The 22,918-nt window shown below is 45.3% G+C and overlaps 1 protein-coding gene across 3 annotated transcripts in view; it reads right to left on the minus strand.

The window, feature by feature from the left end:
* Nucleotides 1-1,362: 1,362 nt before the first annotated feature.
* LOC139760422 (uncharacterized) overlaps nucleotides 1,363-22,918 on the minus strand; it is a 65,411-nt gene continuing 43,855 nt past the window's right edge. For all 3 annotated transcript variants that reach the window (XM_071683618.1, XM_071683617.1, XM_071683619.1), the window contains 2 exons: nucleotides 22,577-22,646; nucleotides 1,363-4,820 (listed from right to left, as the gene is read on the minus strand). In XM_071683618.1, coding sequence (XP_071539719.1) covers nucleotides 3,710-4,798 — 1,089 coding nt within the window. In that variant the 5' untranslated portion in view covers nucleotides 4,799-4,820; nucleotides 22,577-22,646 and the 3' untranslated portion in view covers nucleotides 1,363-3,709. The remainder of the gene's footprint in view (nucleotides 4,821-22,576; nucleotides 22,647-22,918) is intronic.

Below are 22,918 nucleotides of genomic sequence, written 5' to 3' on the forward strand. Positions count from 1 at the left end.
GTATGCGAGACATGGACTATCGTGTATGTTTGCGTGACGGACTGTAAATGAGAAAGCGCGATACAGGGTGGATGTGTTGGTAATTTCTGAGGATATTAAATATGTGGTGTGCTGAAGGTTGCTCGAGTGAGTAATAAAAGGTATAACAGATGTGTGGTTGAGAGCTGAAGCTGAAGAGGGTGTGCTTCCATGTCTGGTCACGGAGTCCATTGGCCTCCGTAAATGGAGGCGTAGTCAGTCTGCCTCGTTATTTGAAGCGGGTGAGTACCTTTATAATACAGCAATACTGTTACAAGTCCCTACGTCTAGACATGGGGCCAAGTTTATGAGGTTGACTGTGTTTACATATTGGTGCAGTTGTACTATTGGTCCATGAGGAGGGGAGATGACCAGTGGCATAACTCATAAATCTTTAATAATAGGTTACCAGGTACACATCTTAGAAGTCTAATAATAATAATAATAATAGGTTACCAGGTACACATCTTAGAAGTCTATTAATAATAATAGGTTACCAGGTACACATCTTAGAAGTCTAATAATAATAATAGGTTACCAGGTACACATCTTAGAAGTCTAATAATAATAATAGGTTACCAGGTACACATCTTAGAAGTCTATTAATAAAGGATACAATGCTTCCATGGGCACTTGACTTTTCTTCTTGTTAGAGCTGCATCAAGTTTTTCCTCAATGACTGGCACATAACTTCATCATGTTGCAGGAATTGTTTAAGATGTTTTCTTTCTTTGTATTTATGGTACAGAACATTCTTAGTAGATATCAAGTTGCTACTAGAAGCTTGGACCAATTTTCTGTAAGTCGCGCAAACTCGGTCTACAAAAGCCTATACAAAGCGGTCCTGGGAGCACTATCCCTCTCATGGGGTAATTTAAGACAGATTAGGTAATAATACTGTCGAGGAAAATGAAATACAAATCCCGACCATCTTTTGTGTGTATTATCACCCGGGAATGAAGCAGAGGTACACGTAGTTACTTGCTGAAGTACTGGTGCAGGCAAGACTATGTGGTCGTCATGTCTAAAGGCCTGTCTACACGAGCGGGCCTGATCGGCGGGTTTGCCCGTTAACGGGCATATTTGACGGGCAAACGATCAAATTGGCCGAAAGCCCGCCGAGCGAAATCACTGAGCTGGTGCCCGGTAGCTGGAGTTTCTACCCTGCCAGACGCAAGATCATATCGTGAACCCACAGCGGGCCTTCATCCCACGGTATAGTAGCACAGTGAACATTTAACGATGGCAGCCCAGGATAACTCATGTTTCTTTACACCATATCCTTTTCTTTTTCTTTTTGAGACACAAAGCTTTTATCATAGAGCACAAAATCTTTTTCTTGACAATGCTAGGCACCATGGTTCTCGTACCGCACTCCACTGGCAACATCGTCGGGCAGGCCCGGCTGTTCATCACTTCGGTCGTGTGGACAACATTCACGGGCAGGCCCGCTCGTGTAGACAGGCCTTAACGTGTATATACCATGGCACTGGAGGCCTGTCATGTTACATTATGTTCACATCAAGAGGAGGATCTTCTGTATGTCCTTTACAAACCATATCACAATCACTGCAGGATACACGAAACCAACGATTTTCTGTTGATTTATTGATCAGAATATTAATATTACAGGTACTGATGATGGCTACACTTACATTGAAGGCTTAGACTAGAAAGCAAACTAGAATGAATGTATCAGTAAAGTACAGCAATACCAGATTCTTATGTACAGCCTTACAATCAACTCTATATAACGATTTGTCACAATATGAGCTTTGTGACTAATGCTATATATATATATATATATATATATATATATATATATATATATATATATATATATATATATATATTCCTATGAGTCCATGGGGAAAATGAAACACGGTAAGTTCCCAAGTGCACTTTCGTGTAATAATCACATCATCAGGGGAGAGACAAGAGAGAAGTATAACAGTCAGTTGATATACATCGAAGGACGCCATTTGGTAGACATGTTTACCAAATGGCGTTCTAGCTTCGTCTCTTCGATGTATATCAACTGACTGTTATATTTCTCTCTTGTCTCTCCCCTGATGATGTGATTATTACACGAAAGTGCACTTGGGAACTTACCGTGTTTCATTTTCTCATTTTCCCCGTGGACTCGTAGGAACATCTTGATCACGCGCAAAATTGTGATCCTTTCCAATATATATATATATATATATATATATATATATATATATATATATATATATATATATAAACTCAACCATAAATTTTGGAGTGCAAATACGTCATGCACTAAGAAACACACACAAAATTACTGATTATGTTATTGTGGAGCATAATGTTTAGTATATGGAGCAACAACACACAGGTGGGTCTGCTGGAAATGGTAAAAGTCAATGTGTTGTCTAGTTTGTGGGTCGAACAATACAGGAAATGGTAACCAACCAACCTCTCTCTACATAATTTGATAAATTGCTTGATCGTTAAGGTAAAAGTTACTAAATTGCTAAGGTAGAAGTTACTAATCGTTAAGGTGGGAGTTACTTAATCGTTAAGGAGGAAATTGCTTAATCGTTAAGGTAGGAAGTTACTTAATCGTTAAGATAGAAATTGCTTAATTGTTAAGGTAGAAGTTACTTAATCGTTAAGGCAGAAATTGCTTAATTGTTAAGGTAGAAGTTACTTAATCGTTAAGGTAGAAATTGCTTAATTGTTAAGGTAGAAGTTACTTAATCGTTAAGGTATAAATTGCTTAATTGTTAAGGTAGAAGTTACTAAATCGTTAAGGTAGAAATTGCTTAACTTTAAGGTAGAAGTTACTAAAGGTAGAAATTGCTAAATTGTTAAGGAAGAAGTTGCTAACATTAACAAATATTCTTAAATTATTACTAGTTGGCCAAAAACAGAATACTTCCTGGAGAAGGGAAATGTTTAAAAGCGAGAACAACTGGTGTACACTAAGTGGTCAATACTAATCTTCCAGGAATATCCAGAACAAAATAACAGCGACCCTATATATAAAGAGGTTCCGCTTATGCAATCATTACATATATCAACATTTTCACTTATGTGCACATTCTCTCTCTCTCTCTCTCTCTCTCTCTCTCTTTCTCTCTCTCTCTCTCTCTCTCTCTCTCTCTCTCTCTCTCTCTCTCTCTCTCTCTCTCTCTCTCTTTCTCTCTCTCTCTCTCTCTCTCTCTCTCTCTTTCTCTCTCTCTCTCTCTCTCTCTCTCTCTCTCTCTCTCTCTCTCTCTCTCTCTAAATTATATCAGTCTGGCACATGGATCACACACGGACTTTTACTCGCTACTGCGCAAGGACTAACGTTCTTGATGACTGCGCACAAACTGACGTTCCTAACGACTGCGCACAAATTAACGTTACTGAAGACTGCGTAGAAATTAACGTTCCTGAACGACTGCATCCAAATTAACGTTCGTGGAGACAGCACACACATTGACTTTCCTGACGACTGGTCACAAAGCAACGTTGCTGAAGACTGCGCATGTTCAAACACCTTCCATTCCGCCACATTCATCACATGCAAACCTTTGTGATGACTTTGTGCTCAAGGAAATGTTTCTCACGATCATTGTATCATGCAAACACTTCTCGTATTCATCTTACACAAACTTCCTCACATACACACACACACACACACACTTCACTATACACAGCAGATAATCATGGTTCTCCAACATCAGTTCACATTTTCATTACTTTTCTTGGCGTTACATTTCAAAAGTAAATGTGTCTGTAGATCACATTTATGTTGAAACCATTTCCCACATCCTTGACATCTATACGTTCTCACACGGCTGTGAATAATTAAATGTTGTCGAAGGCTAGATTTTCTTGCATACATTTTGCCACATTCATCACATTCAAACTTTTTGACAGCACTGTGCACATCCAAGTGCCTCTCAAGACTACCTTTCCGTGCAAACAGTTTCCCACATTCAACACATTCAAACTTTTTCTCGCCATTGTGTACTGACTGATGATTCTTAAGATCACTTTTTCGTATAAACATTTTGCCACATTCCTCACATATGAAGTTCCTCACACGACTGTGCACCAGCTGATGTGTTTGAAGATTACCTTTCTGTGCAAACAACTTCCCACATTCATCACATCTGAACTTTCCACTGCCGTGCAAGAGCGCATGTGTCTGAAGACCAGTTTTCCTTGCAAACATTTTCCCACATTCATCACATTCAAACTGTTTCACTCCAGTGTGCACAGATAAGTGCACTTTAAGTCCCCACGTCCGTAAGAACGTTTTCCCACACAGATCACAACCAAACCTCCTCACTCCACTGTGCATCAACAAATGTTGTTCAAGATGACTTTTCCGTAAGAACATTTTTCCACATTGATCACATCCAAAGTTCTTAACACCGACGTGAACCAATAAATGTTTCTTCAGGTTACTCTTACGTGTGAAGATCTTGCCACATTGCTCACATGTGTGATCTCCAACATCTTGCCTTTCATCCTCCACCACCACAACACCACCACCATCATCACCATCATCATCATCACCATCATGCAGGGTCAGGTTGCCACTGTGGTGAGAGCCAATATCTTCGTGGTCAATGTCAATATCTTCATGGTCAATATCTTCGTGGTCAATATCTTCGTGGTCAATATCTTCATGGTCAATATCTTCGTGCTCATCCGGGGGCAGCAGCAACATAGCGTTTCCATCACAATAGATCTGGCTGTAGCCTTCATAAGCAAAGTTTTCACAAGACATCGTCATTCTCAGATATTCTCGTCTTGACATAAAACATCTTCCAGTCCACAACCTGAAACAAGAAAATTATCTTAATAATATCACCACGTGTTACATTACCAACTCTGGACAACTGAGGTCATCTCACCACGTGTTATATTACCAACTCTGGACTACTGAGGTCATCTCACCACGTGTTATATTACCAACTCTGGACTACTGAGGTCATCTCACCACGTGTTACATTACCAACTCTGGACTACTGAGGTCATCTCACCACGTGTTATATTACCAACTCTGGACTACTGAGGTCATCTCACCACGTGTTACATTACCAACTCTGGACTACTGAGGTCATCTCACCACGTGTTACATTACCAACTCTGGACTACTGAGGTCATCTCACCACGTGTTATATTACCAACTCTGGACTACTGAGGTCATCTCACCACGTGTTACATTACCAACTCTGGACTACTGAGGTCATCTCACCACGTGTTATATTACCAACTCTGGACTACTGAGGTCATCTCACCACGTGTTATATTACCAACTCTGGACTACTGAGGTCATCTCACCACGTGTTATATTACCAACTCTGGACTACTGAGGTCATCTCACCACGTGTTACATTACCAACTCTGGACTACTGAGGTCATCTCACCACGTGTTGCATTACCAACTCTGGACTACTGAGGTCATCTCACCACGTGTTACATTACCAACTCTGGACTACTGAGGTCATCTCACCACGTGTTACATTACCAACTCTGGACTACTGAGGTCATCTCACCACGTGTTACATTACCAACTCTGGACTACTGAGGTCATCTCACCACGTGTTACATTACCAACTCTGGACTACTGAGGTCATCTCACCACGTGTTACATTACCAACTCTGGACTACTGAGGTCATCTCACCACGTGTTACATTACCAACTCTGGACTACTGAGGTCATCTCACCACGTGTTATATTACCAACTCTGGACTACTGAGGTCATCTCACCACGTGTTACATTACCAACTCTGGACTACTGAGGTCATCTCACCACGTGTTATATTACCAACTCTGGACTACTGAGGTCATCTCACCACGTGTTACATTACCAACTCTGGACTACTGAGGTCATCTCACCACGTGTTACATTACCAACTCTGGACTACTGAGGTCATCTCACCACGTGTTACATTACCAACTCTGGACTACTGAGGTCATCTCACCACGTGTTACATTACCAACTCTGGACTACTGAGGTCATCTCACCACGTGTTATATTACCAACTCTGGACTACTGAGGTCATCTCACCACGTGTTACATTACCAACTCTGGACTACTGAGGTCATCTCACCACGTGTTACATTACCAACTCTGGACTACTGAGGTCATCTCACCACGTGTTACATTACCAACTCTGGACTACTGAGGTCATCTCACCACGTGTTATATTACCAACTCTGGACTACTGAGGTCATCTCACCACGTGTTACATTACCAACTCTGGACTACTGAGGTCATCTCACCACGTGTTACATTACCAACTCTGGACTACTGAGGTCATCTCACCACGTGTTATATTACCAACTCTGGACTACTGAGGTCATCTCACCACGTGTTACATTACCAACTCTGGACTACTGAGGTCATCTCACCACGTGTTACATTACCAACTCTGGACTACTGAGGTCATCTCACCACGTGTTACATTACCAACTCTGGACTACTGAGGTCATCTCACCACGTGTTACATTACCAACTCTGGACTACTGAGGTCATCTCACCACGTGTTACATTACCAACTCTGGGGACTACTGAGGTCATCTCACCACGTGTTACATTACCAACTCTGGACTACTGAGGTCATCTCACCACGTGTTACATTACCAACTCTGACTACTGAGGTCATCTCACCACGTGTTACATTACCAACTCTGGACTACTGAGGTCATCTCACCACGTGTTACATTACCAACTCTGGACTACTGAGGTCATCTCACCACGTGTTACATTACCAACTCTGGACTACTGAGGTCATCTCACCACGTGTTACATTACCAACTCTGGACTACTGAGGTCATCTCACCACGTGTTACATTACCAACTCTGGACTACTGAGGTCATCTCACCACGTGTTACATTACCAACTCTGGACTACTGAGGTCATCTCACCACGTGTTACATTACCAACTCTGGACTACTGAGGTCATCTCACCACGTGTTACATTACCAACTCTGGACTACTGAGGTCATCTCACCACGTGTTACATTACCAACTCTGGACTACTGAGGTCATCTCACCACGTGTTACATTACCAACTCTGGACTACTGAGGTCATCTCACCACGTGTTATATTACCAACTCTGGACTACTGAGGTCATCTCACCACGTGTTATATTACCAACTCTGGACTACTGAGGTCATCTCACCACGTGTTACATTACCAACTCTGGACTACTGAGGTCATCTCACCACGTGTTATATTACCAACTCTGGACTACTGAGGTCATCTCACCACGTGTTATATTACCAACTCTGGACTACTGAGGTCATCTCACCACGTGTTATATTACCAACTCTGGACTACTGAGGTCATCTCACCACGTGTTACATTACCAACTCTGGACTACTGAGGTCATCTCACCACGTGTTACATTACCAACTCTGGACTACTGAGGTCATCTCACCACGTGTTATATTACCAACTCTGGACTACTGAGGTCATCTCACCACGTGTTATATTACCAACTCTGGACTACTGAGGTCATCTCACCACGTGTTACATTACCAACTCTGGACTACTGAGGTCATCTCACCACGTGTTATATTACCAACTCTGGACTACTGAGGTCATCTCACCACGTGTTACATTACCAACTCTGGACTACTGAGGTCATCTCACCACGTGTTACATTACCAACTCTGGACTACTGAGGTCATCTCACCACGTGTTACATTACCAACTCTGGACTACTGAGGTCATCTCACCACGTGTTATATTACCAACTCTGGACTACTGAGGTCATCTCACCACGTGTTATATTACCAACTCTGGACTACTGAGGTCATCTCACCACGTGTTATATTACCAACTCTGGACTACTGAGGTCATCTCACCACGTGTTACATTACCAACTCTGGACTACTGAGGTCATCTCACCACGTGTTATATTACCAACTCTGGACTACTGAGGAAGACAGCAGTAGCTAGTCATGTCTTCCTCAACCCTAGAGGTACAAGCAATTATGAGCTGCCCGACTTGACACCTTCAACTGTTGTACACATTGATTTATAACATTATTATTATAACATAACATTCATGATACTTTCAACATAAAGTTTATCCTAAATGTTTAACACAGTTACTTTACGGTCATTACATGCACTATTGGTCATTATTACGACACATTGTGGGTCTCCAGGTTAAATATCATTTATCATACACAGCCTCTCTACCTTCCTCCCCTCAGTAACTACCTTCCTCCCCTCAGTAACTACCCTACCCCCCTCAGTAACTCCTGCTCCCCTCAGTAACAATCCTCCTCCTCTCAGTAACTCTCCTACTCTCGTCATTAACTACCCTACTCCCCTCAATAACTATCCTCTTCCCCTAAGTAACTACCCTCTTCCCCTCAATAACTACCATCCCCCATCAGTAACTACACTCCTCCCCTCAATAACAACCCTACCCTCAGTAACTGTCCTCCTCCTCTCAGTAACTAGCCTCATCCCCTCAGTAACTAGGATAACCCTCAGTAACTATCCTCCTCTCCTTAGTGACCACCCTCCTCTCCAAAGTAACTATCATCCTTCTCTCAGGAACTACCCTCCTCATCTCAGTAACTATCCTCCTCCCCTTAGTAAATACCCAACTTCCCTCAGTAACTATCCTTCTCCCCTCAGTAAGTACCCTCCTCCCCTCAGTAACTATCCTCCTCCCCTCAGTAACTACCCTCCTCTCAGTAACTAACCTCCTCCCCTAAGCAACTACCCTCCTAGCCTCAGTAACTAACCTCCTCCCCTCAGTAACTATCCTCCTTCCCTCAGTAAATACGATCCTCCTTCCTTCAGTATTTATCCTCCTCCCCTCAGTAACTACCGTATTCCTCTCATTAACAAACCTCCTCCCATCAGTAACTATCCTTTTTCCAACAGTGACTACCCTCCTCCCTTCAGTAACTACCCTCACTTCAATAACTACCCTACTCTCCTCAGTAACTATCCTCCTCCTCTCAGTAACCTCCTCCCCTCAGTAACTACTCTCCTCCCATCAGTACCTAGCCAACTCCTGTCAGTAACTATCCTCCCGTCAGTAACTACCCTCCTCCCCTCAGTAACTACCCTCCTCCCCTCAGTAACTACCCTTCCCCCTCAGTAACTACCCTCCTCTCCTCAGTGACTATCATCCTTCCCTCAATAACTATCCTCTTCCCCTCAGTAACTAACCTCCTCCCCTCAGTAACTACTTTCCTTCCCTAAGTAACTACCTTCCTCCTCAGTAACTAACTTCTTCCCCTCAACAACTACCCTCCTCCCCTCAGTAACTGTCCTCCTCCCTTCAGTAAGTACCCTCCTCTTTTCAGTAACTACCCGCCTTCCCTCAGTAACCACCTTCCTCCCCATAGTAAGTACCCTCATCCCTTCAGTAACCAAGCTCCTACCCTCAATAACTACCCTACTCCCCTCAGTAACTATCCTCCTCCTCTCAGTAACTACCCTACTCCCCTCAGTAACTATCCTCCTCCTCTCAGTAACTATACTCCTTCCCTTAGTAACTACCCTCCTCCCATCAGTAACTACCCTACACCTCTCAGTAACTATCCCCCTTCCTTCAGTAACTACCCTCCTCCCCTCAATAACTACCTACCTCTCCTCAGTAACTACCCTCCTCTCAAAAACTAATCTTCTCCCCTAAGAAACTACCTTCCTCCTTTCAGTAACCACCCTCTTCCCCTCCGTAGCTACCCTCCTCCCCTCCGTAACTATCTCCCCCTTAATAACTACCCTCCTCCCCTCAGTATCTATCCTCCCCTCAGTAACTACCGTCCTCCCCTCAATACCTATCTCCTCGCCTCAGTAACTATCCTTCTCCCCTCATTAACTACCCTCCTTTCCTCAGTAACTACCTTCCTCCTTTCAGCAACTACCCTCCTCTCAGTTGCTTTCCTCCTTCGCTCAGTAACTATCCTCCCTCTCCATAACTAACTACGTTCCTCCTCTCAGTAACTACTTGTCTCCCCTGAGTAACTACCCTCCTCCCCTCAGCAACTAACCTCCTCCTCGCAGTAAGTGTACCCTCCTCCCCTCAGTAACTATCCTCATCCCTTAGGAACTTCCCACCTCCTCTCAGTAACTCTCCTCCTCCCCTAAGTAACTACTCTCCTCCTCTCAGTAACTACCCTCCTCCTCTCAGTAACTACCCTCCTCCCCTCAGTAACTACCTTCCTCCCCTCAGTAACTATCCTTCTCCCCTTAGAAACTACCCTCCTCTCAGTAAGTAACCTTTTCCCTCAGTAACTACCCTACTCCCCTCAATAACTATCCTGATCCCCTCAGAAACTATCCTTCTCCCCTAATAACTACCCTCCTCTCAGTAACTACCCTCCCCTCAATAGCTATCCTCATCCCTTCGGTAACTACCCTCCTCCCCAAGTAAACATCTTGCTTCCCTCAGTACTATCTCGGTAACTACCCTCCTCCCCAAGTAAACATCTTGCTTCCCTCAGTAACTATTCTCCTCCCCTCAGTAACTACCCTCCTCCTCTCAGTAACTACCCTCCTCCCCTGAGTGACTACCCTCCCCTTAGTAACTAACTTACTCCCCTTAGTATGTATCCTCCTCCCCTCAATAACTACCCTCCTCCCGTAAGTAACTACCCTACTTCCCTCAGTAACTATCCTCCTCCCCTCAGAAACTATCCTCCCCATCAGTTTCTATCCTCTTCCCCTTACGAACTACCCTCCTCTCCTCAGAAATTATCCTCTTCCCCTCAATAACTATCCTAATCCCCTCCGAAACTATCCTACTCCCCTCAGTAAGTACCCTCCTCCTCTCCGTATCTACTCTCTTCCCCTCAATAACTACCCTCCTCCCCGCAGTAACTACCCTCCTCCCCTCAGAATAACTACCCTCCTCCCTCAGTAACTACCCTCCTCCCTTCAGTAACTACCCTCCCTCTCAATAACTGCTCTCCTCAGTAACTACCCTGCTCCTCTCAGTGACTATCCTCCCCACAGTAACTACCCTCCTCCCCTAAGTAACTGCTCTCCTCCCGTCACTAACTATCCTCCTCCCCTCAGTAACTACCCTAGTTCCCTCAGTAACTACCCTCCTCCCCTCAATAACTACGCCGCTCCCATCAGTAACTACCCTCCGCCCATCAGTAAATACCCTCCTTCCCAAAGAAACTACCCTCATCCCCTCAATAACTACCCTCATCCCCTCAATAACTACCCTCCTCCCCTAAATAACTATCCTCCTCCCCTACATAACTATCCTCCTCCCCTCAGTACGGATCCTCCCCTCAGTAACTACCAGCCCCTCGGTAACTATCCTCCTCCCCACAGAAATGATCCTCCTCCCCTCAGTAACTATCCTCTTCCCCTCAGTAACTACCCTACTACCCTCATTAACTACCCTCCCCTCAGTAACTATCCTCCTCCTTTCAATAGCTACAACCAAGCTTTCTCCCTACAACCCCGTAAAGCAAAGAAATACAAACAAACCTTATCCCCACAATCTCGTAAAGCAAAGATATACAAACTCTCTCCCCATAACCTCGTAAAGCAAAGAAATACAACCAAACTCTCTCCCCATAACCTCGTAAAGCAAAGAAATACAAGCAAACTCTCTCCCCATAACCTCGTAAAGCAAAGAAATACAAGCAAACTCTCTCCCCATAACCTTGTAAAGCAAAGAAATACAACCAAACTTTCTCCAACCCTTGTAAAGCAAAATTTCAACCAAATCTTCTCCCCATAACATCGTAAAACAAAGAAATACAACCACTTTCTCCCCACAACCTCGCAAAGCAAAGAAATACAAACAATTTTTTCCCCACAACCTCGTAAAGCACAGAACTACAACCAAACTTCCCCCACATCCTTTTAAAGAAAAAACACAACCAAACTTTCTCCCAACAACCTAGTTAAGCAAAGAAATACAACTAAACTTTCTCCCTACAACCTCGTAAAGCAAAGAAATACAACTAAACTTTCTCCCCACAACCTCGTACATCAATGTGCACAAATCATGTCGTATCCAGTTGTATACATGATAACTGTGTGCCACCTTCTGTAGCATGAGGACCTGACCTGGGAGCAGCACGACCAGCCAGGTGACACAGGTGTGATAATCGCACAGTAGGTCAGGTCAACATGACAACATGGTTGTAAACTGACCGATGTACGAGTGTTGTTATGTACACTGCGTTAGTACTCGTGTGCACGATGATATTATGTACATTATATATTGAACAGTGCACCTTTGTGTGAATATCCCATACCTTACATACACAGTACATGTACAATACATCAACATACAACCATATATCAACATACAACCAGAATTTCGGTACAACGTATTTCACTAAGACAAATCGTACTGTTGTCTTTATATGAAAATAAAAAACGTAATAAATACGGCAAAAACGTAATGGATGGCAGGTGAGCGTAGGTATAATGAACCACAATCCTAGACTGGCACTGTAATAATAACACAAGACATGAACGAAGGTTCTGACACCATCCCTCCACCACAGACACATGGTCACACAACACATACTCGATACCTTCACTCATGTGACAGCTGGCCCTCATGTTACACAAACACCTTCACCTCCAGACCACTAGGAGAGAGTCCACCATGGAGCAGGTCCATCTACACCTCTGGTCGGTCTCTCCCCACATGACTTCCCCTACCTTAGGAAACCCATAATATGAAGAACACAACCACCCTGACACCACAGTTACAACATGCAGCACACCAACCTGACACGACGGTAACAACATGCAGCACACCAACCTGACACGGCAGTAACAACATGCAGCACACCAACCTGACACGGCAGTAACAACATGCAGCACACCAACCTGACACGGCAGTAACAACATGCAGCACACCAACCCTGAGACCACAGTTACATGTAGCACACAAACCTGACACCATAGTTACAACATGCAGCACACGAACCTGACACCAGTTACAACAATTGGCACAACACCCTGACACCACATTAAAACATGCAGCACACCACCTTGACACCACAGTTACACCATGCAGCACACCAGCCTGACACGACAGTAACAACATGCAGCACACCAACCCTGAGACCACAGTTACATGTAGCACACAAACCTGACACCATAGTTACAACATGCAGCACACGAGCCTGACACCAGTGACAACATGTAGCACAACACCCTGACACATCAAAACATGCAGCACACCACCTTGACACCACAGTTACAACATGCAGCACACCAGCCTGACACCACAATAACAACATGCAGCACACCACCCTAACATCACAGTTACAACATGTAGCACATCATCCTGACACCACAGTTACAACATGCAGCACACCACCTCTGAAACCAGTTACAACATGTAGCACACCAGTCTGACACCACAGTAACAACATGCATCACACTACCCTGACACCAGAGTAACATGCAGCACACCGGCCTGACACCACGGTAACATGCAAACCACAGTTACAACATGTAGCACACCACCCTGACTTCTAACTTACAACATGTAGCACACCACTCTGACACCACAGTTACAACATGTAGCACACCACCCTGACAACACAGTAACAACATGCATCACACCAACCTGACACCACAGTAACAACATGCAGCACACCACCCAGACACCACAATAACAACATGCAGTACACCACCCTGACACCACAGTAACAAAATAAAGCACACCACTCTGACACCATAGTTACAACATGTAGCACACCACCCTGACACCATAGTTACAACATGCAACGCACCATTCTGACACCACAGTTAAAACATGCAGCACACCATCCCTGACACCAGTTACAATATGTAGCACACCAGCCTGACACCACAGTAACAACATGCAACAGACTACCCTGACACCATAGTAACATGCAGCACACCAGCCTGACACCACAGTAACAACATGCAAACCACACTGACACCACAGTTCAACATGTAGCACACCAGCCTGATACCTAAGTTACAAAATGTAGCACACCACTCTGACACCACAGTTACAACATGTAGCACCACCCTGACAACACAGTAACAACATGCATCACACCATCCTAACGCCACAGTTACAACATGCAGCACATCACCCCTGACACCACTTTAACAACATGCAGCACACCACCCTGACACCACAGTAACAACATGAAGCACACCACCCCCTGACACCATACTTACAACATGTAGCACATCACCCTGACACCATAGTTACAACATGCAACTCACCACCCTGACACCATAGTTACAACATGCAACACACCACCCCTGACACCACAGCTACAACCTGCAGCACATCACCCCCAGACACCACAGTTACAACATGTAACACACCACCCTGACTTCTAACTTACAACATGTAGCACACCACTCTGACACCACAGTTACATGTAGCACACCACCCTGACAACACAGTAACAACATGCATCACACCAACCTGACACCACAGTAACAACATGCAGCACACCACCCAGACACCACAATAACAACATGCAGTACACCACCCTGACACCACAGTAACAAAATAAAGCACACCACTCTGACACCATAGTTACAACATGTAGCACACCACCCTGACACCATAGTTACAACATGCAACGCACCATTCTGACACCAAAGTTAAAACATGCAGCACACCATCCCTGACACCAGTTACAATATGTAGCACACCAGCCTGACACCACAGTAACAACATGCAACAGACTACCCTGACACCATAGTAACATGCAGCACACCAGCCTGACACCACAGTAACAACATGCAAACCACACTGACACCACAGTTACAACATGTAGCACACCAGCCTGATACCTAAGTTACAAAATGTAGCACACCACTCTGACACCAAAGTTACAACATGCAAGCACCACCTGACACACAGTAACAACATGCATAGACACCATCCTGACACCAGTTACAACATGCAGCACAACACCCTGACACCACATTAACAACATGCAGACACCACCCTGACACCACAGTAAACATGAGCAACACCACCCCCTGACACCAATTACAACATAGCACACACCCTGACACCAAGTACAACATGCAACCACCACCTGACACCATAGTTACAACATGCAGCACACCACCCTGACACCACATTTACAACATGAAGCATACCACCCTGACACCAGGGTAACAACATGTAGCACACCCCCTAACACCAGTTACAACATGCAGCTCACCAGCCTGACACTAAAGTTACAACATGCAGCACACCACCCTGAAACCACAGTAATAACATGTAAACCACACTGATACGACAGTTACAACATGTACCACACCACCCTAACACCTAAGTCACAAAATGTAGCACACCACTCTGACACCACAATTACAATATGTAGCACACCACCCAGACACCACAGATACAACATGCAGCACCAGTTACGACATGTACCATGCCAGCCTGACACCACAGTAACAACATGCAACACTCTACCCTGACACCATAGTAACATGCAGCACACCAGCCTGACACCACAGTAACAACATGCAAACCACACTGAAACCACAGTTACAAAAAGTAGCACACCACCCTGACACCTAAGTTACAACATGTAGCACACCACTCTGACACCACAGTTACAACAAGTAGCACAGCACCCTGACAACACAGTAACAACATGCATCACACCATCCTGACACCACAGTAACAACATGCAGCATACCAGCCTAACACCACAGTAACAACATGCAGCACACCACTCTGACACCACAGTAACATGAAGCACACCAACCCTGACACCATAGTTACAACATGTAGCACACCACTCTGACACCATAGTTACAACATGCAACGCACCACCCTGACACCACAGTTACAACATGCAGCACACCGCCCTGACACCACAGTTACAACATGCAACACACTACCCCGAAACTACAGTTACAACATGTAGCACACTACCCTGACACCACAGTAACAACATGCAGCACACCAGCCTGGCACGACAATAACAACATGCATGATACCAGCCTACCACCACAGTAACAACATGCAACGCACCAGCCTGACACCACAGTAACAACATGTAGCAAGCAATCCTAACACCACAAAAACAACATGCAGCACACCACCCCTAAAACCACAGTTACAACATGCAGCATACCATCCCGACACCACAGTTACAATATGCAGTACACCACCCTGACACCAAAGTAACAAAATGCAGCATACCACCCTGACACCACAGTAATAACATGCAGCACATCAACCTGACACAACAGTTACAAGATGGAGCACACCACCCTGACTCGACAGTAACAACATTACAGCACATCACCCCGACACCACAGTAACAAAATGCAGCATACCACCCTGACACCACACTTACAACATGCAGCACACAACCCGATACCACAGTAACAACTTGCAGCACACCACCCCTAACACCACAGTTACAATATGCAGCACACCACCCTGACACCACAGTAACAACATGCAACACACCACCCTTGACACCACAGTAACAACATGCAGCACACTACCCGAACACCACAGTAACAACATGCAGTTCACCAGCCTGACACCACAATAACATGTAGCACACCACCCAAACACCATAGTTACAACATGCAACAGACCACCCTGACACCACAGTAACATCATGCAGCACACCACCCCGACACCACAGTAACAACATGCAGCACATCAGCCTGATACCACAGTAACAACATGCAGTACACCAGTCTGGCACCAATAACAACATGTAGCACACCACCCTGACAATAGTTCCAAGATGCAGCATACCACCCTGACACAACAATAACAACATTCAACACACCACCTGACACCACAGTAACAACATGCAGCAAACCACACAGACACCACAGTAACAACATGCAGTACATCAGCCTGACACCACAGTAACCTATAGCATACCAACCTGACATCACAGTTACAACATGCAACACACCACCCTGACACCACAGTAACATTATACAGTATACCATCCTGACACCACAGTAACATCATGCAGCAAACCACCCAGACACAACAGTGACAACATGTAATACACCACCGCGACACCACAGTAACAACATGCACCACACCACCCTCGTACCACAGTAACAACATGCACCACACCAGCCTGACACCACAGTAACAACATGCAGCACACCACCCTGACACCACAACTACAACATGCAGCACATCACCCTGACACCACAGTAACACGCAGCACATCACCCTGGCACCACAGTAACAACATGCAGTACACCAGCCTGACACCAGAGTTACAAAATAAAGCACACCACAGGGAGCACAAAATAAAGCAAAGTAACAGGGAGCACAACAGCCTGACACCACAGAATCAACATGCAGTGCACCAGCCTGTCACCACAGTAACAACATGCAGCTCAGCACCCTGACACCACAGTAACAACATACAGCACACAACCCTGACACCACAGTAACAACATGTAGCACACCACCCTGAAACCACAGTAACAACATGCAGTACACCAGCCTGACACCACAGTAACAACATGCAGCACACCACCCTGACACCACAGTAACAACATGCAGTACACCAGCCTGACACCAGAATTACAAAATAAAGCACACCAGCCTGACACCACAGTAACAACATGTTGCAGACCAGCCTGACAACACAGTAACAACATGCAGCACACCACCCGAACACCACAGTAACAACATGTAGCACAACAGCCTGACACCATAGTAACAACTTGAAGCACACCACCCTGACACCACAGTAACAACATATAGCACACCACCCTGAAACCACAGTAACAACATGCAGTACACCAGCCTGACACCACAGTAACAAAATGCAGCACACCACCCTGACACCACAGTAACAACATGCAGCAAACCAGCCTGACACTACAGTTACAACATGCAGCACACCACCCTGACACCACAGTAACAACATGCAGTACACCTGTCTGACACCATAGTTACAACATGCAACACACAACCTTGACACCACAGTAACAACATGCAGCACACCACCCGAACACCACAGTAACAACATGCAGTTCACCAGCCTGACACCACAGTAACATGTAGCACACCACCCAAACACCATAGTTACAACATGCAACACACCACCCTGACACCACAGTAACATCATGCAGCACACCACCCTGACACCACAGTAACATCATGCAGCACACCACCCGACACCACAGTAACAACATGCAGCGCACCACCGACACCACAGTAACAACATGCAGTACAAAACCATGACACCACAATGATAACATTCAGCACACCACTCCGACACCACAGTAACAACATGCAGCGCACCACCGACACCACAGTCACAACATGCAATACACAATCATGACACCACAATGATAACATGCAGCACACCACTCCAACACCACAGTAACAACATGCAGTACTCCAGCCTCACACCACAGTTACAACATGCAGCAAACCACCCTGACACCAAAGGAACAACATGCAGCAGCCCACTCTGACACCAGAGTAACAACATGCAGAACACCACCGTGACAACACACTAACAACATGCATCACACCATCCTGACACCACAGTAACAACATGCAGCATACCAGCCTGACACCACAGTAACAACATGCAGCACATCACCCTGACACCACAGGAACACGCAGCACACCACCCTGACACCACAGTAACAACATGCAGTACACCAGCCTGACACCAGAGTTACAAAATAAAGCACATCACCTTGACACCACAGTAACAAAATGTTGCAGACCATCCTGACAACACAGTAACAACATGCAGCACACCATCCTGACACCACAGTAACAACATGTAGCACAACAGCTTGACACCATAGTAAGAACTTGAAGCACACCACCCTGACACTACAGTAACAGGGAGCACAACAGCCAGACACCACAGAAACAACATGCAGTGCACCAGCCTGTCACCACAGTAACAACATACAGCTCAGCACCCTGACACCACAGTAACAACATGCAATACATCAGCCTGACACCACAGTAACAACATGCAGCACACCACCCTGACACCACAGTAACAACATGCAGTACACCAGCCTGACATCAGAGTTACAAAATAAAGCACACCACCCTGACACCACAGTAACAACATGTTGCAGACCAGCCTGAAAACACAGTAACAACATGCAGCACACCATCTTGACACCACAGTAACAACATGTAGCACAACAGCCTGACACCATAGTAACAACTTGAAGCACACCAGCCTGACACCACAGTAACAACATGTAGCACACCACCCTCAAACCACAGTAACAACATGCAGTACACCAGCCTGACACCACAGTAACAACATGCAGCATACCACCCTGACATCACAGTAACAACATGCAGCGCACCACCGACACCACAGTAACAACATGCAGTACACAACCATGACACCACAATGACAACATGCAGCACACCACTCCGGCACCACAGTGACAACATGCAGTACAGCAGCCTCACACCACAATTACAACATGCAGCACACCACCCTGACACCACAGGAACAACATGCAACAGCCCACTCTGACACCACAGTAACAACATGCAGAACACCACCGTGACAACACACTAAAAACATGTAGCACACCAACCTGACACCACAGTAACAACATGCAGCTCACCAGCCTGACACTACAGTTACAACATGCAGCAAACCACCCTGATACCACAGTAACAACATGCAGTACACCTGTCTGACACCATAGTTACAACATGCAACACACAACCTTGACACCACAGTAACAACATGCAGCACACCACCCGAACACCACAGTAACAACATGCAGTTCACCAGCCTGACACCACAGTAACATGTAGCACACCACCGAAACACCATAGTTACAACATTCAACACACCACCCTGACACCACAGTAACATCATGCAGCACACCACCCTGACACCACAGTAACATCATGCAGCACACCATCCGACACCACAGTAACAACATGCAGCGCACCACCGACACCACAGTCACAAAATGCAGTACACAATCATGACACCACAATGATAACATGCAGCACACCACTCCGACACCACAGTAACAACATGCAGTACACCAGCCTCACACCACAGTTACAACATGCAGCAAACCACCCTGACACCAAAGGAACAACATACAGCAGCCCACTCTGACACCAGAGTAACAACATGCACAACACCACCGTGACAACACACTAACAACATGTAGCACACCAACCTGACACCACAGTAACAACATGCAGCACATCAGCCAGACACTACAGTTACAACATGCAGCACACCACCCCTGACACCACGGTAACAACATGCAGTACACCTGTCTGACACCACAGTTACAACATGCAACACACAACCTTGACACCACAGTAACAATATGCAGTACACCAGCCTGAAACCGCAGTTACAACATGAAGCACACCACCCTGCCATCACAGTAACATGCAGTACACCAGCCTGACACCATAGTTACAACATGCAGCACACCACCCTGCCATCACAGTAACATGCAGTACACCAGCCTGACACCACAGTTACAACATGCAGCACACCAGTCTGACATCAATTACAACATACAGCACACCAGCCTGACACAACAGTTACAACATGCAGCACACCACCCTGACATCACAGTAACAAGTTGCAGTACACCAGCCTGACACCACAGTTACAACATGCAGCACACCAGCCTGACACCACAGTTACAACATGCAGCAAATCACCCTGACACCACAGTTACAACCTGCAGCACACCAGTCTGACACCACAGTTACAACATGCAGCACACCACCCTGACACGCAGCACTATACAACACACATGGCTGACGTGGAACAGTTTATGTACATGTGTAGGGAAGTGTTCAGTGTGTCTGTGATGCCCGGAGACACACCATCCCAGCTCACATCATTCAGACACCTTGACTGGACAGTCTCTCCCACTGAGCAAAACACCAACCTTTGTAATGAGCACACACGACACACACACACACACACACACACACACACACACACACACACACACACACACACGACACTGAACCAACACAACAGTAACGTAAAATACTGAATACCCTCAGAACACAAGTGATACCATTGTGTTTGGGCAAGATAAGACTCCCTTAAAATCTTATACACGTAATTCACACCCCAGTTACAACCTTCCCAAATAGAAATCCAACATAAGTGCGAACCACAGCAGAGAGTGCAACCAGAGCAGAGACTGGCTGTCTGGCAACCAGAAACACTCAACACTTTCATGATGAAACACTGATGTTGTCAACACAGGCCCAGCCACCTGAACCTGTTCAGTGCACAATGCTATATAACAACACCTGAACCTGTTCAGTGCACAATGCTATATAACAACACCTGAACCTGTTCAGTGCACAATGCTATATAACAACACCTGAACCTGTTCAGTGCACAATGCTATATAACAACACCTGAACCTGTTCAGTGCACAATGCTATATAACAACACCTGAACCTGTTCAGTGCACAATGCTATATAACAACACCTGAACCTGTTCAGTGCACAATGCTATATAACAACACCTGAACCTGTTCAGTGCACAATGCTATATAACAACACCTGAACCTGTTCAGTGCACAATGCTATATAACAACACCTGAACCTGTTCAGTGCACAATGCTATATAACAACACCTGAACCTGTTCAGTGCACAATGCTATATAACAACACCTGAACCTGTTCAGTGCACAATGCTATATAACAACACCTGAACCTGTTCAGTGCACAATGCTATATAACAACACCTGAACCTGTTCAGTGCACAATGCTATATAACAACACCTGAACCTGTTCAGTGCACAATGCTATATAACAACACCTGAACCTGTTCAGTGCACAATGCTATATAACAACACCTGAACCTGTTCAGTGCACAATGCTATATAACAACACCTGAACCTGTTCAGTGCACAATGCTATATAACAACACCTGAACCTGTTCAGTGCACAATGCTATATAACAACACTAAACTCCCTCCCACCCAAACCACTCTTCAGTCAACCACAAACCCTGTAACAACGCTGTAACAACACATCCCAACAAACTTAACGCTGACAAACCACATACACAGTGAAACAACCTGACGAACACCACTTAACCGACCTCTAAACTAAGTTTGACATTCCAACCCACCAACCATACATCCATGAACATCCACAATCCCTAGACGAATACGAGTCAGAGTTCCCCGTTTCCGCTCTGTATATCACTCATCATGACAACACCACAAACACTGTTTCATTATATCCCACGACCTTGACACCCACGACGCTACTAACATGAAGACGACACTAAACACTCACTCCTCAACTGTCTTGCAATGTCTGTACATAAACGCATACATGGAACACTTTATAACCTGTGTCCCGACCGGCGGACGTGGCCAACTTCCTGAGTGCTGCAGAAGCCTCAGAAGGATACAAGATACATGTAAGGCAGGAAGTAATTAGTACCTTCCAATATTGCTTCTATTCTCTGGCTGTTTCCCAATCATTGTGGTCTGGTGGCAGCCATGTGAGAAGGATTAGCTTCTCTCTAACACTGAGATGAGAATATGATCCTGCACACACACATACACCTTGCTGACGTACACCCTACCTTTGCACGGGCTGGTCCAGGTGTCTCCTGGGTTGTGACAGTAGAGAGGTGTTCTAATACCACACAATGTCTGAAAAAAAAAGAAAAATACATTACACAGTATAATTATGATTATATGTCACTTGAAAAATAAATAAAATAATCTTTATTGTGTCTGAGAAAAAAAAAAACAAAGATCAAAACAACATTTAGATTATCTCCATTTCTTATACAATAGCACAGGAGTGCCTGGTGGGAGGAGCCAGCTAGTCTTGGTAGCACAGGAGTGCCTGGTGGGAGGAGCCAGCTAGTCTTGGTAGCACAGGAGTGCCCTGGTGGGAGGAGCCAGCTAGTCTTGGTAGC

This window comes from Panulirus ornatus, chromosome 36 (genome assembly GCF_036320965.1).
Source record: "Panulirus ornatus isolate Po-2019 chromosome 36, ASM3632096v1, whole genome shotgun sequence".
In the NCBI taxonomy this organism is placed as follows: domain Eukaryota; kingdom Metazoa; phylum Arthropoda; class Malacostraca; order Decapoda; family Palinuridae; genus Panulirus; species Panulirus ornatus.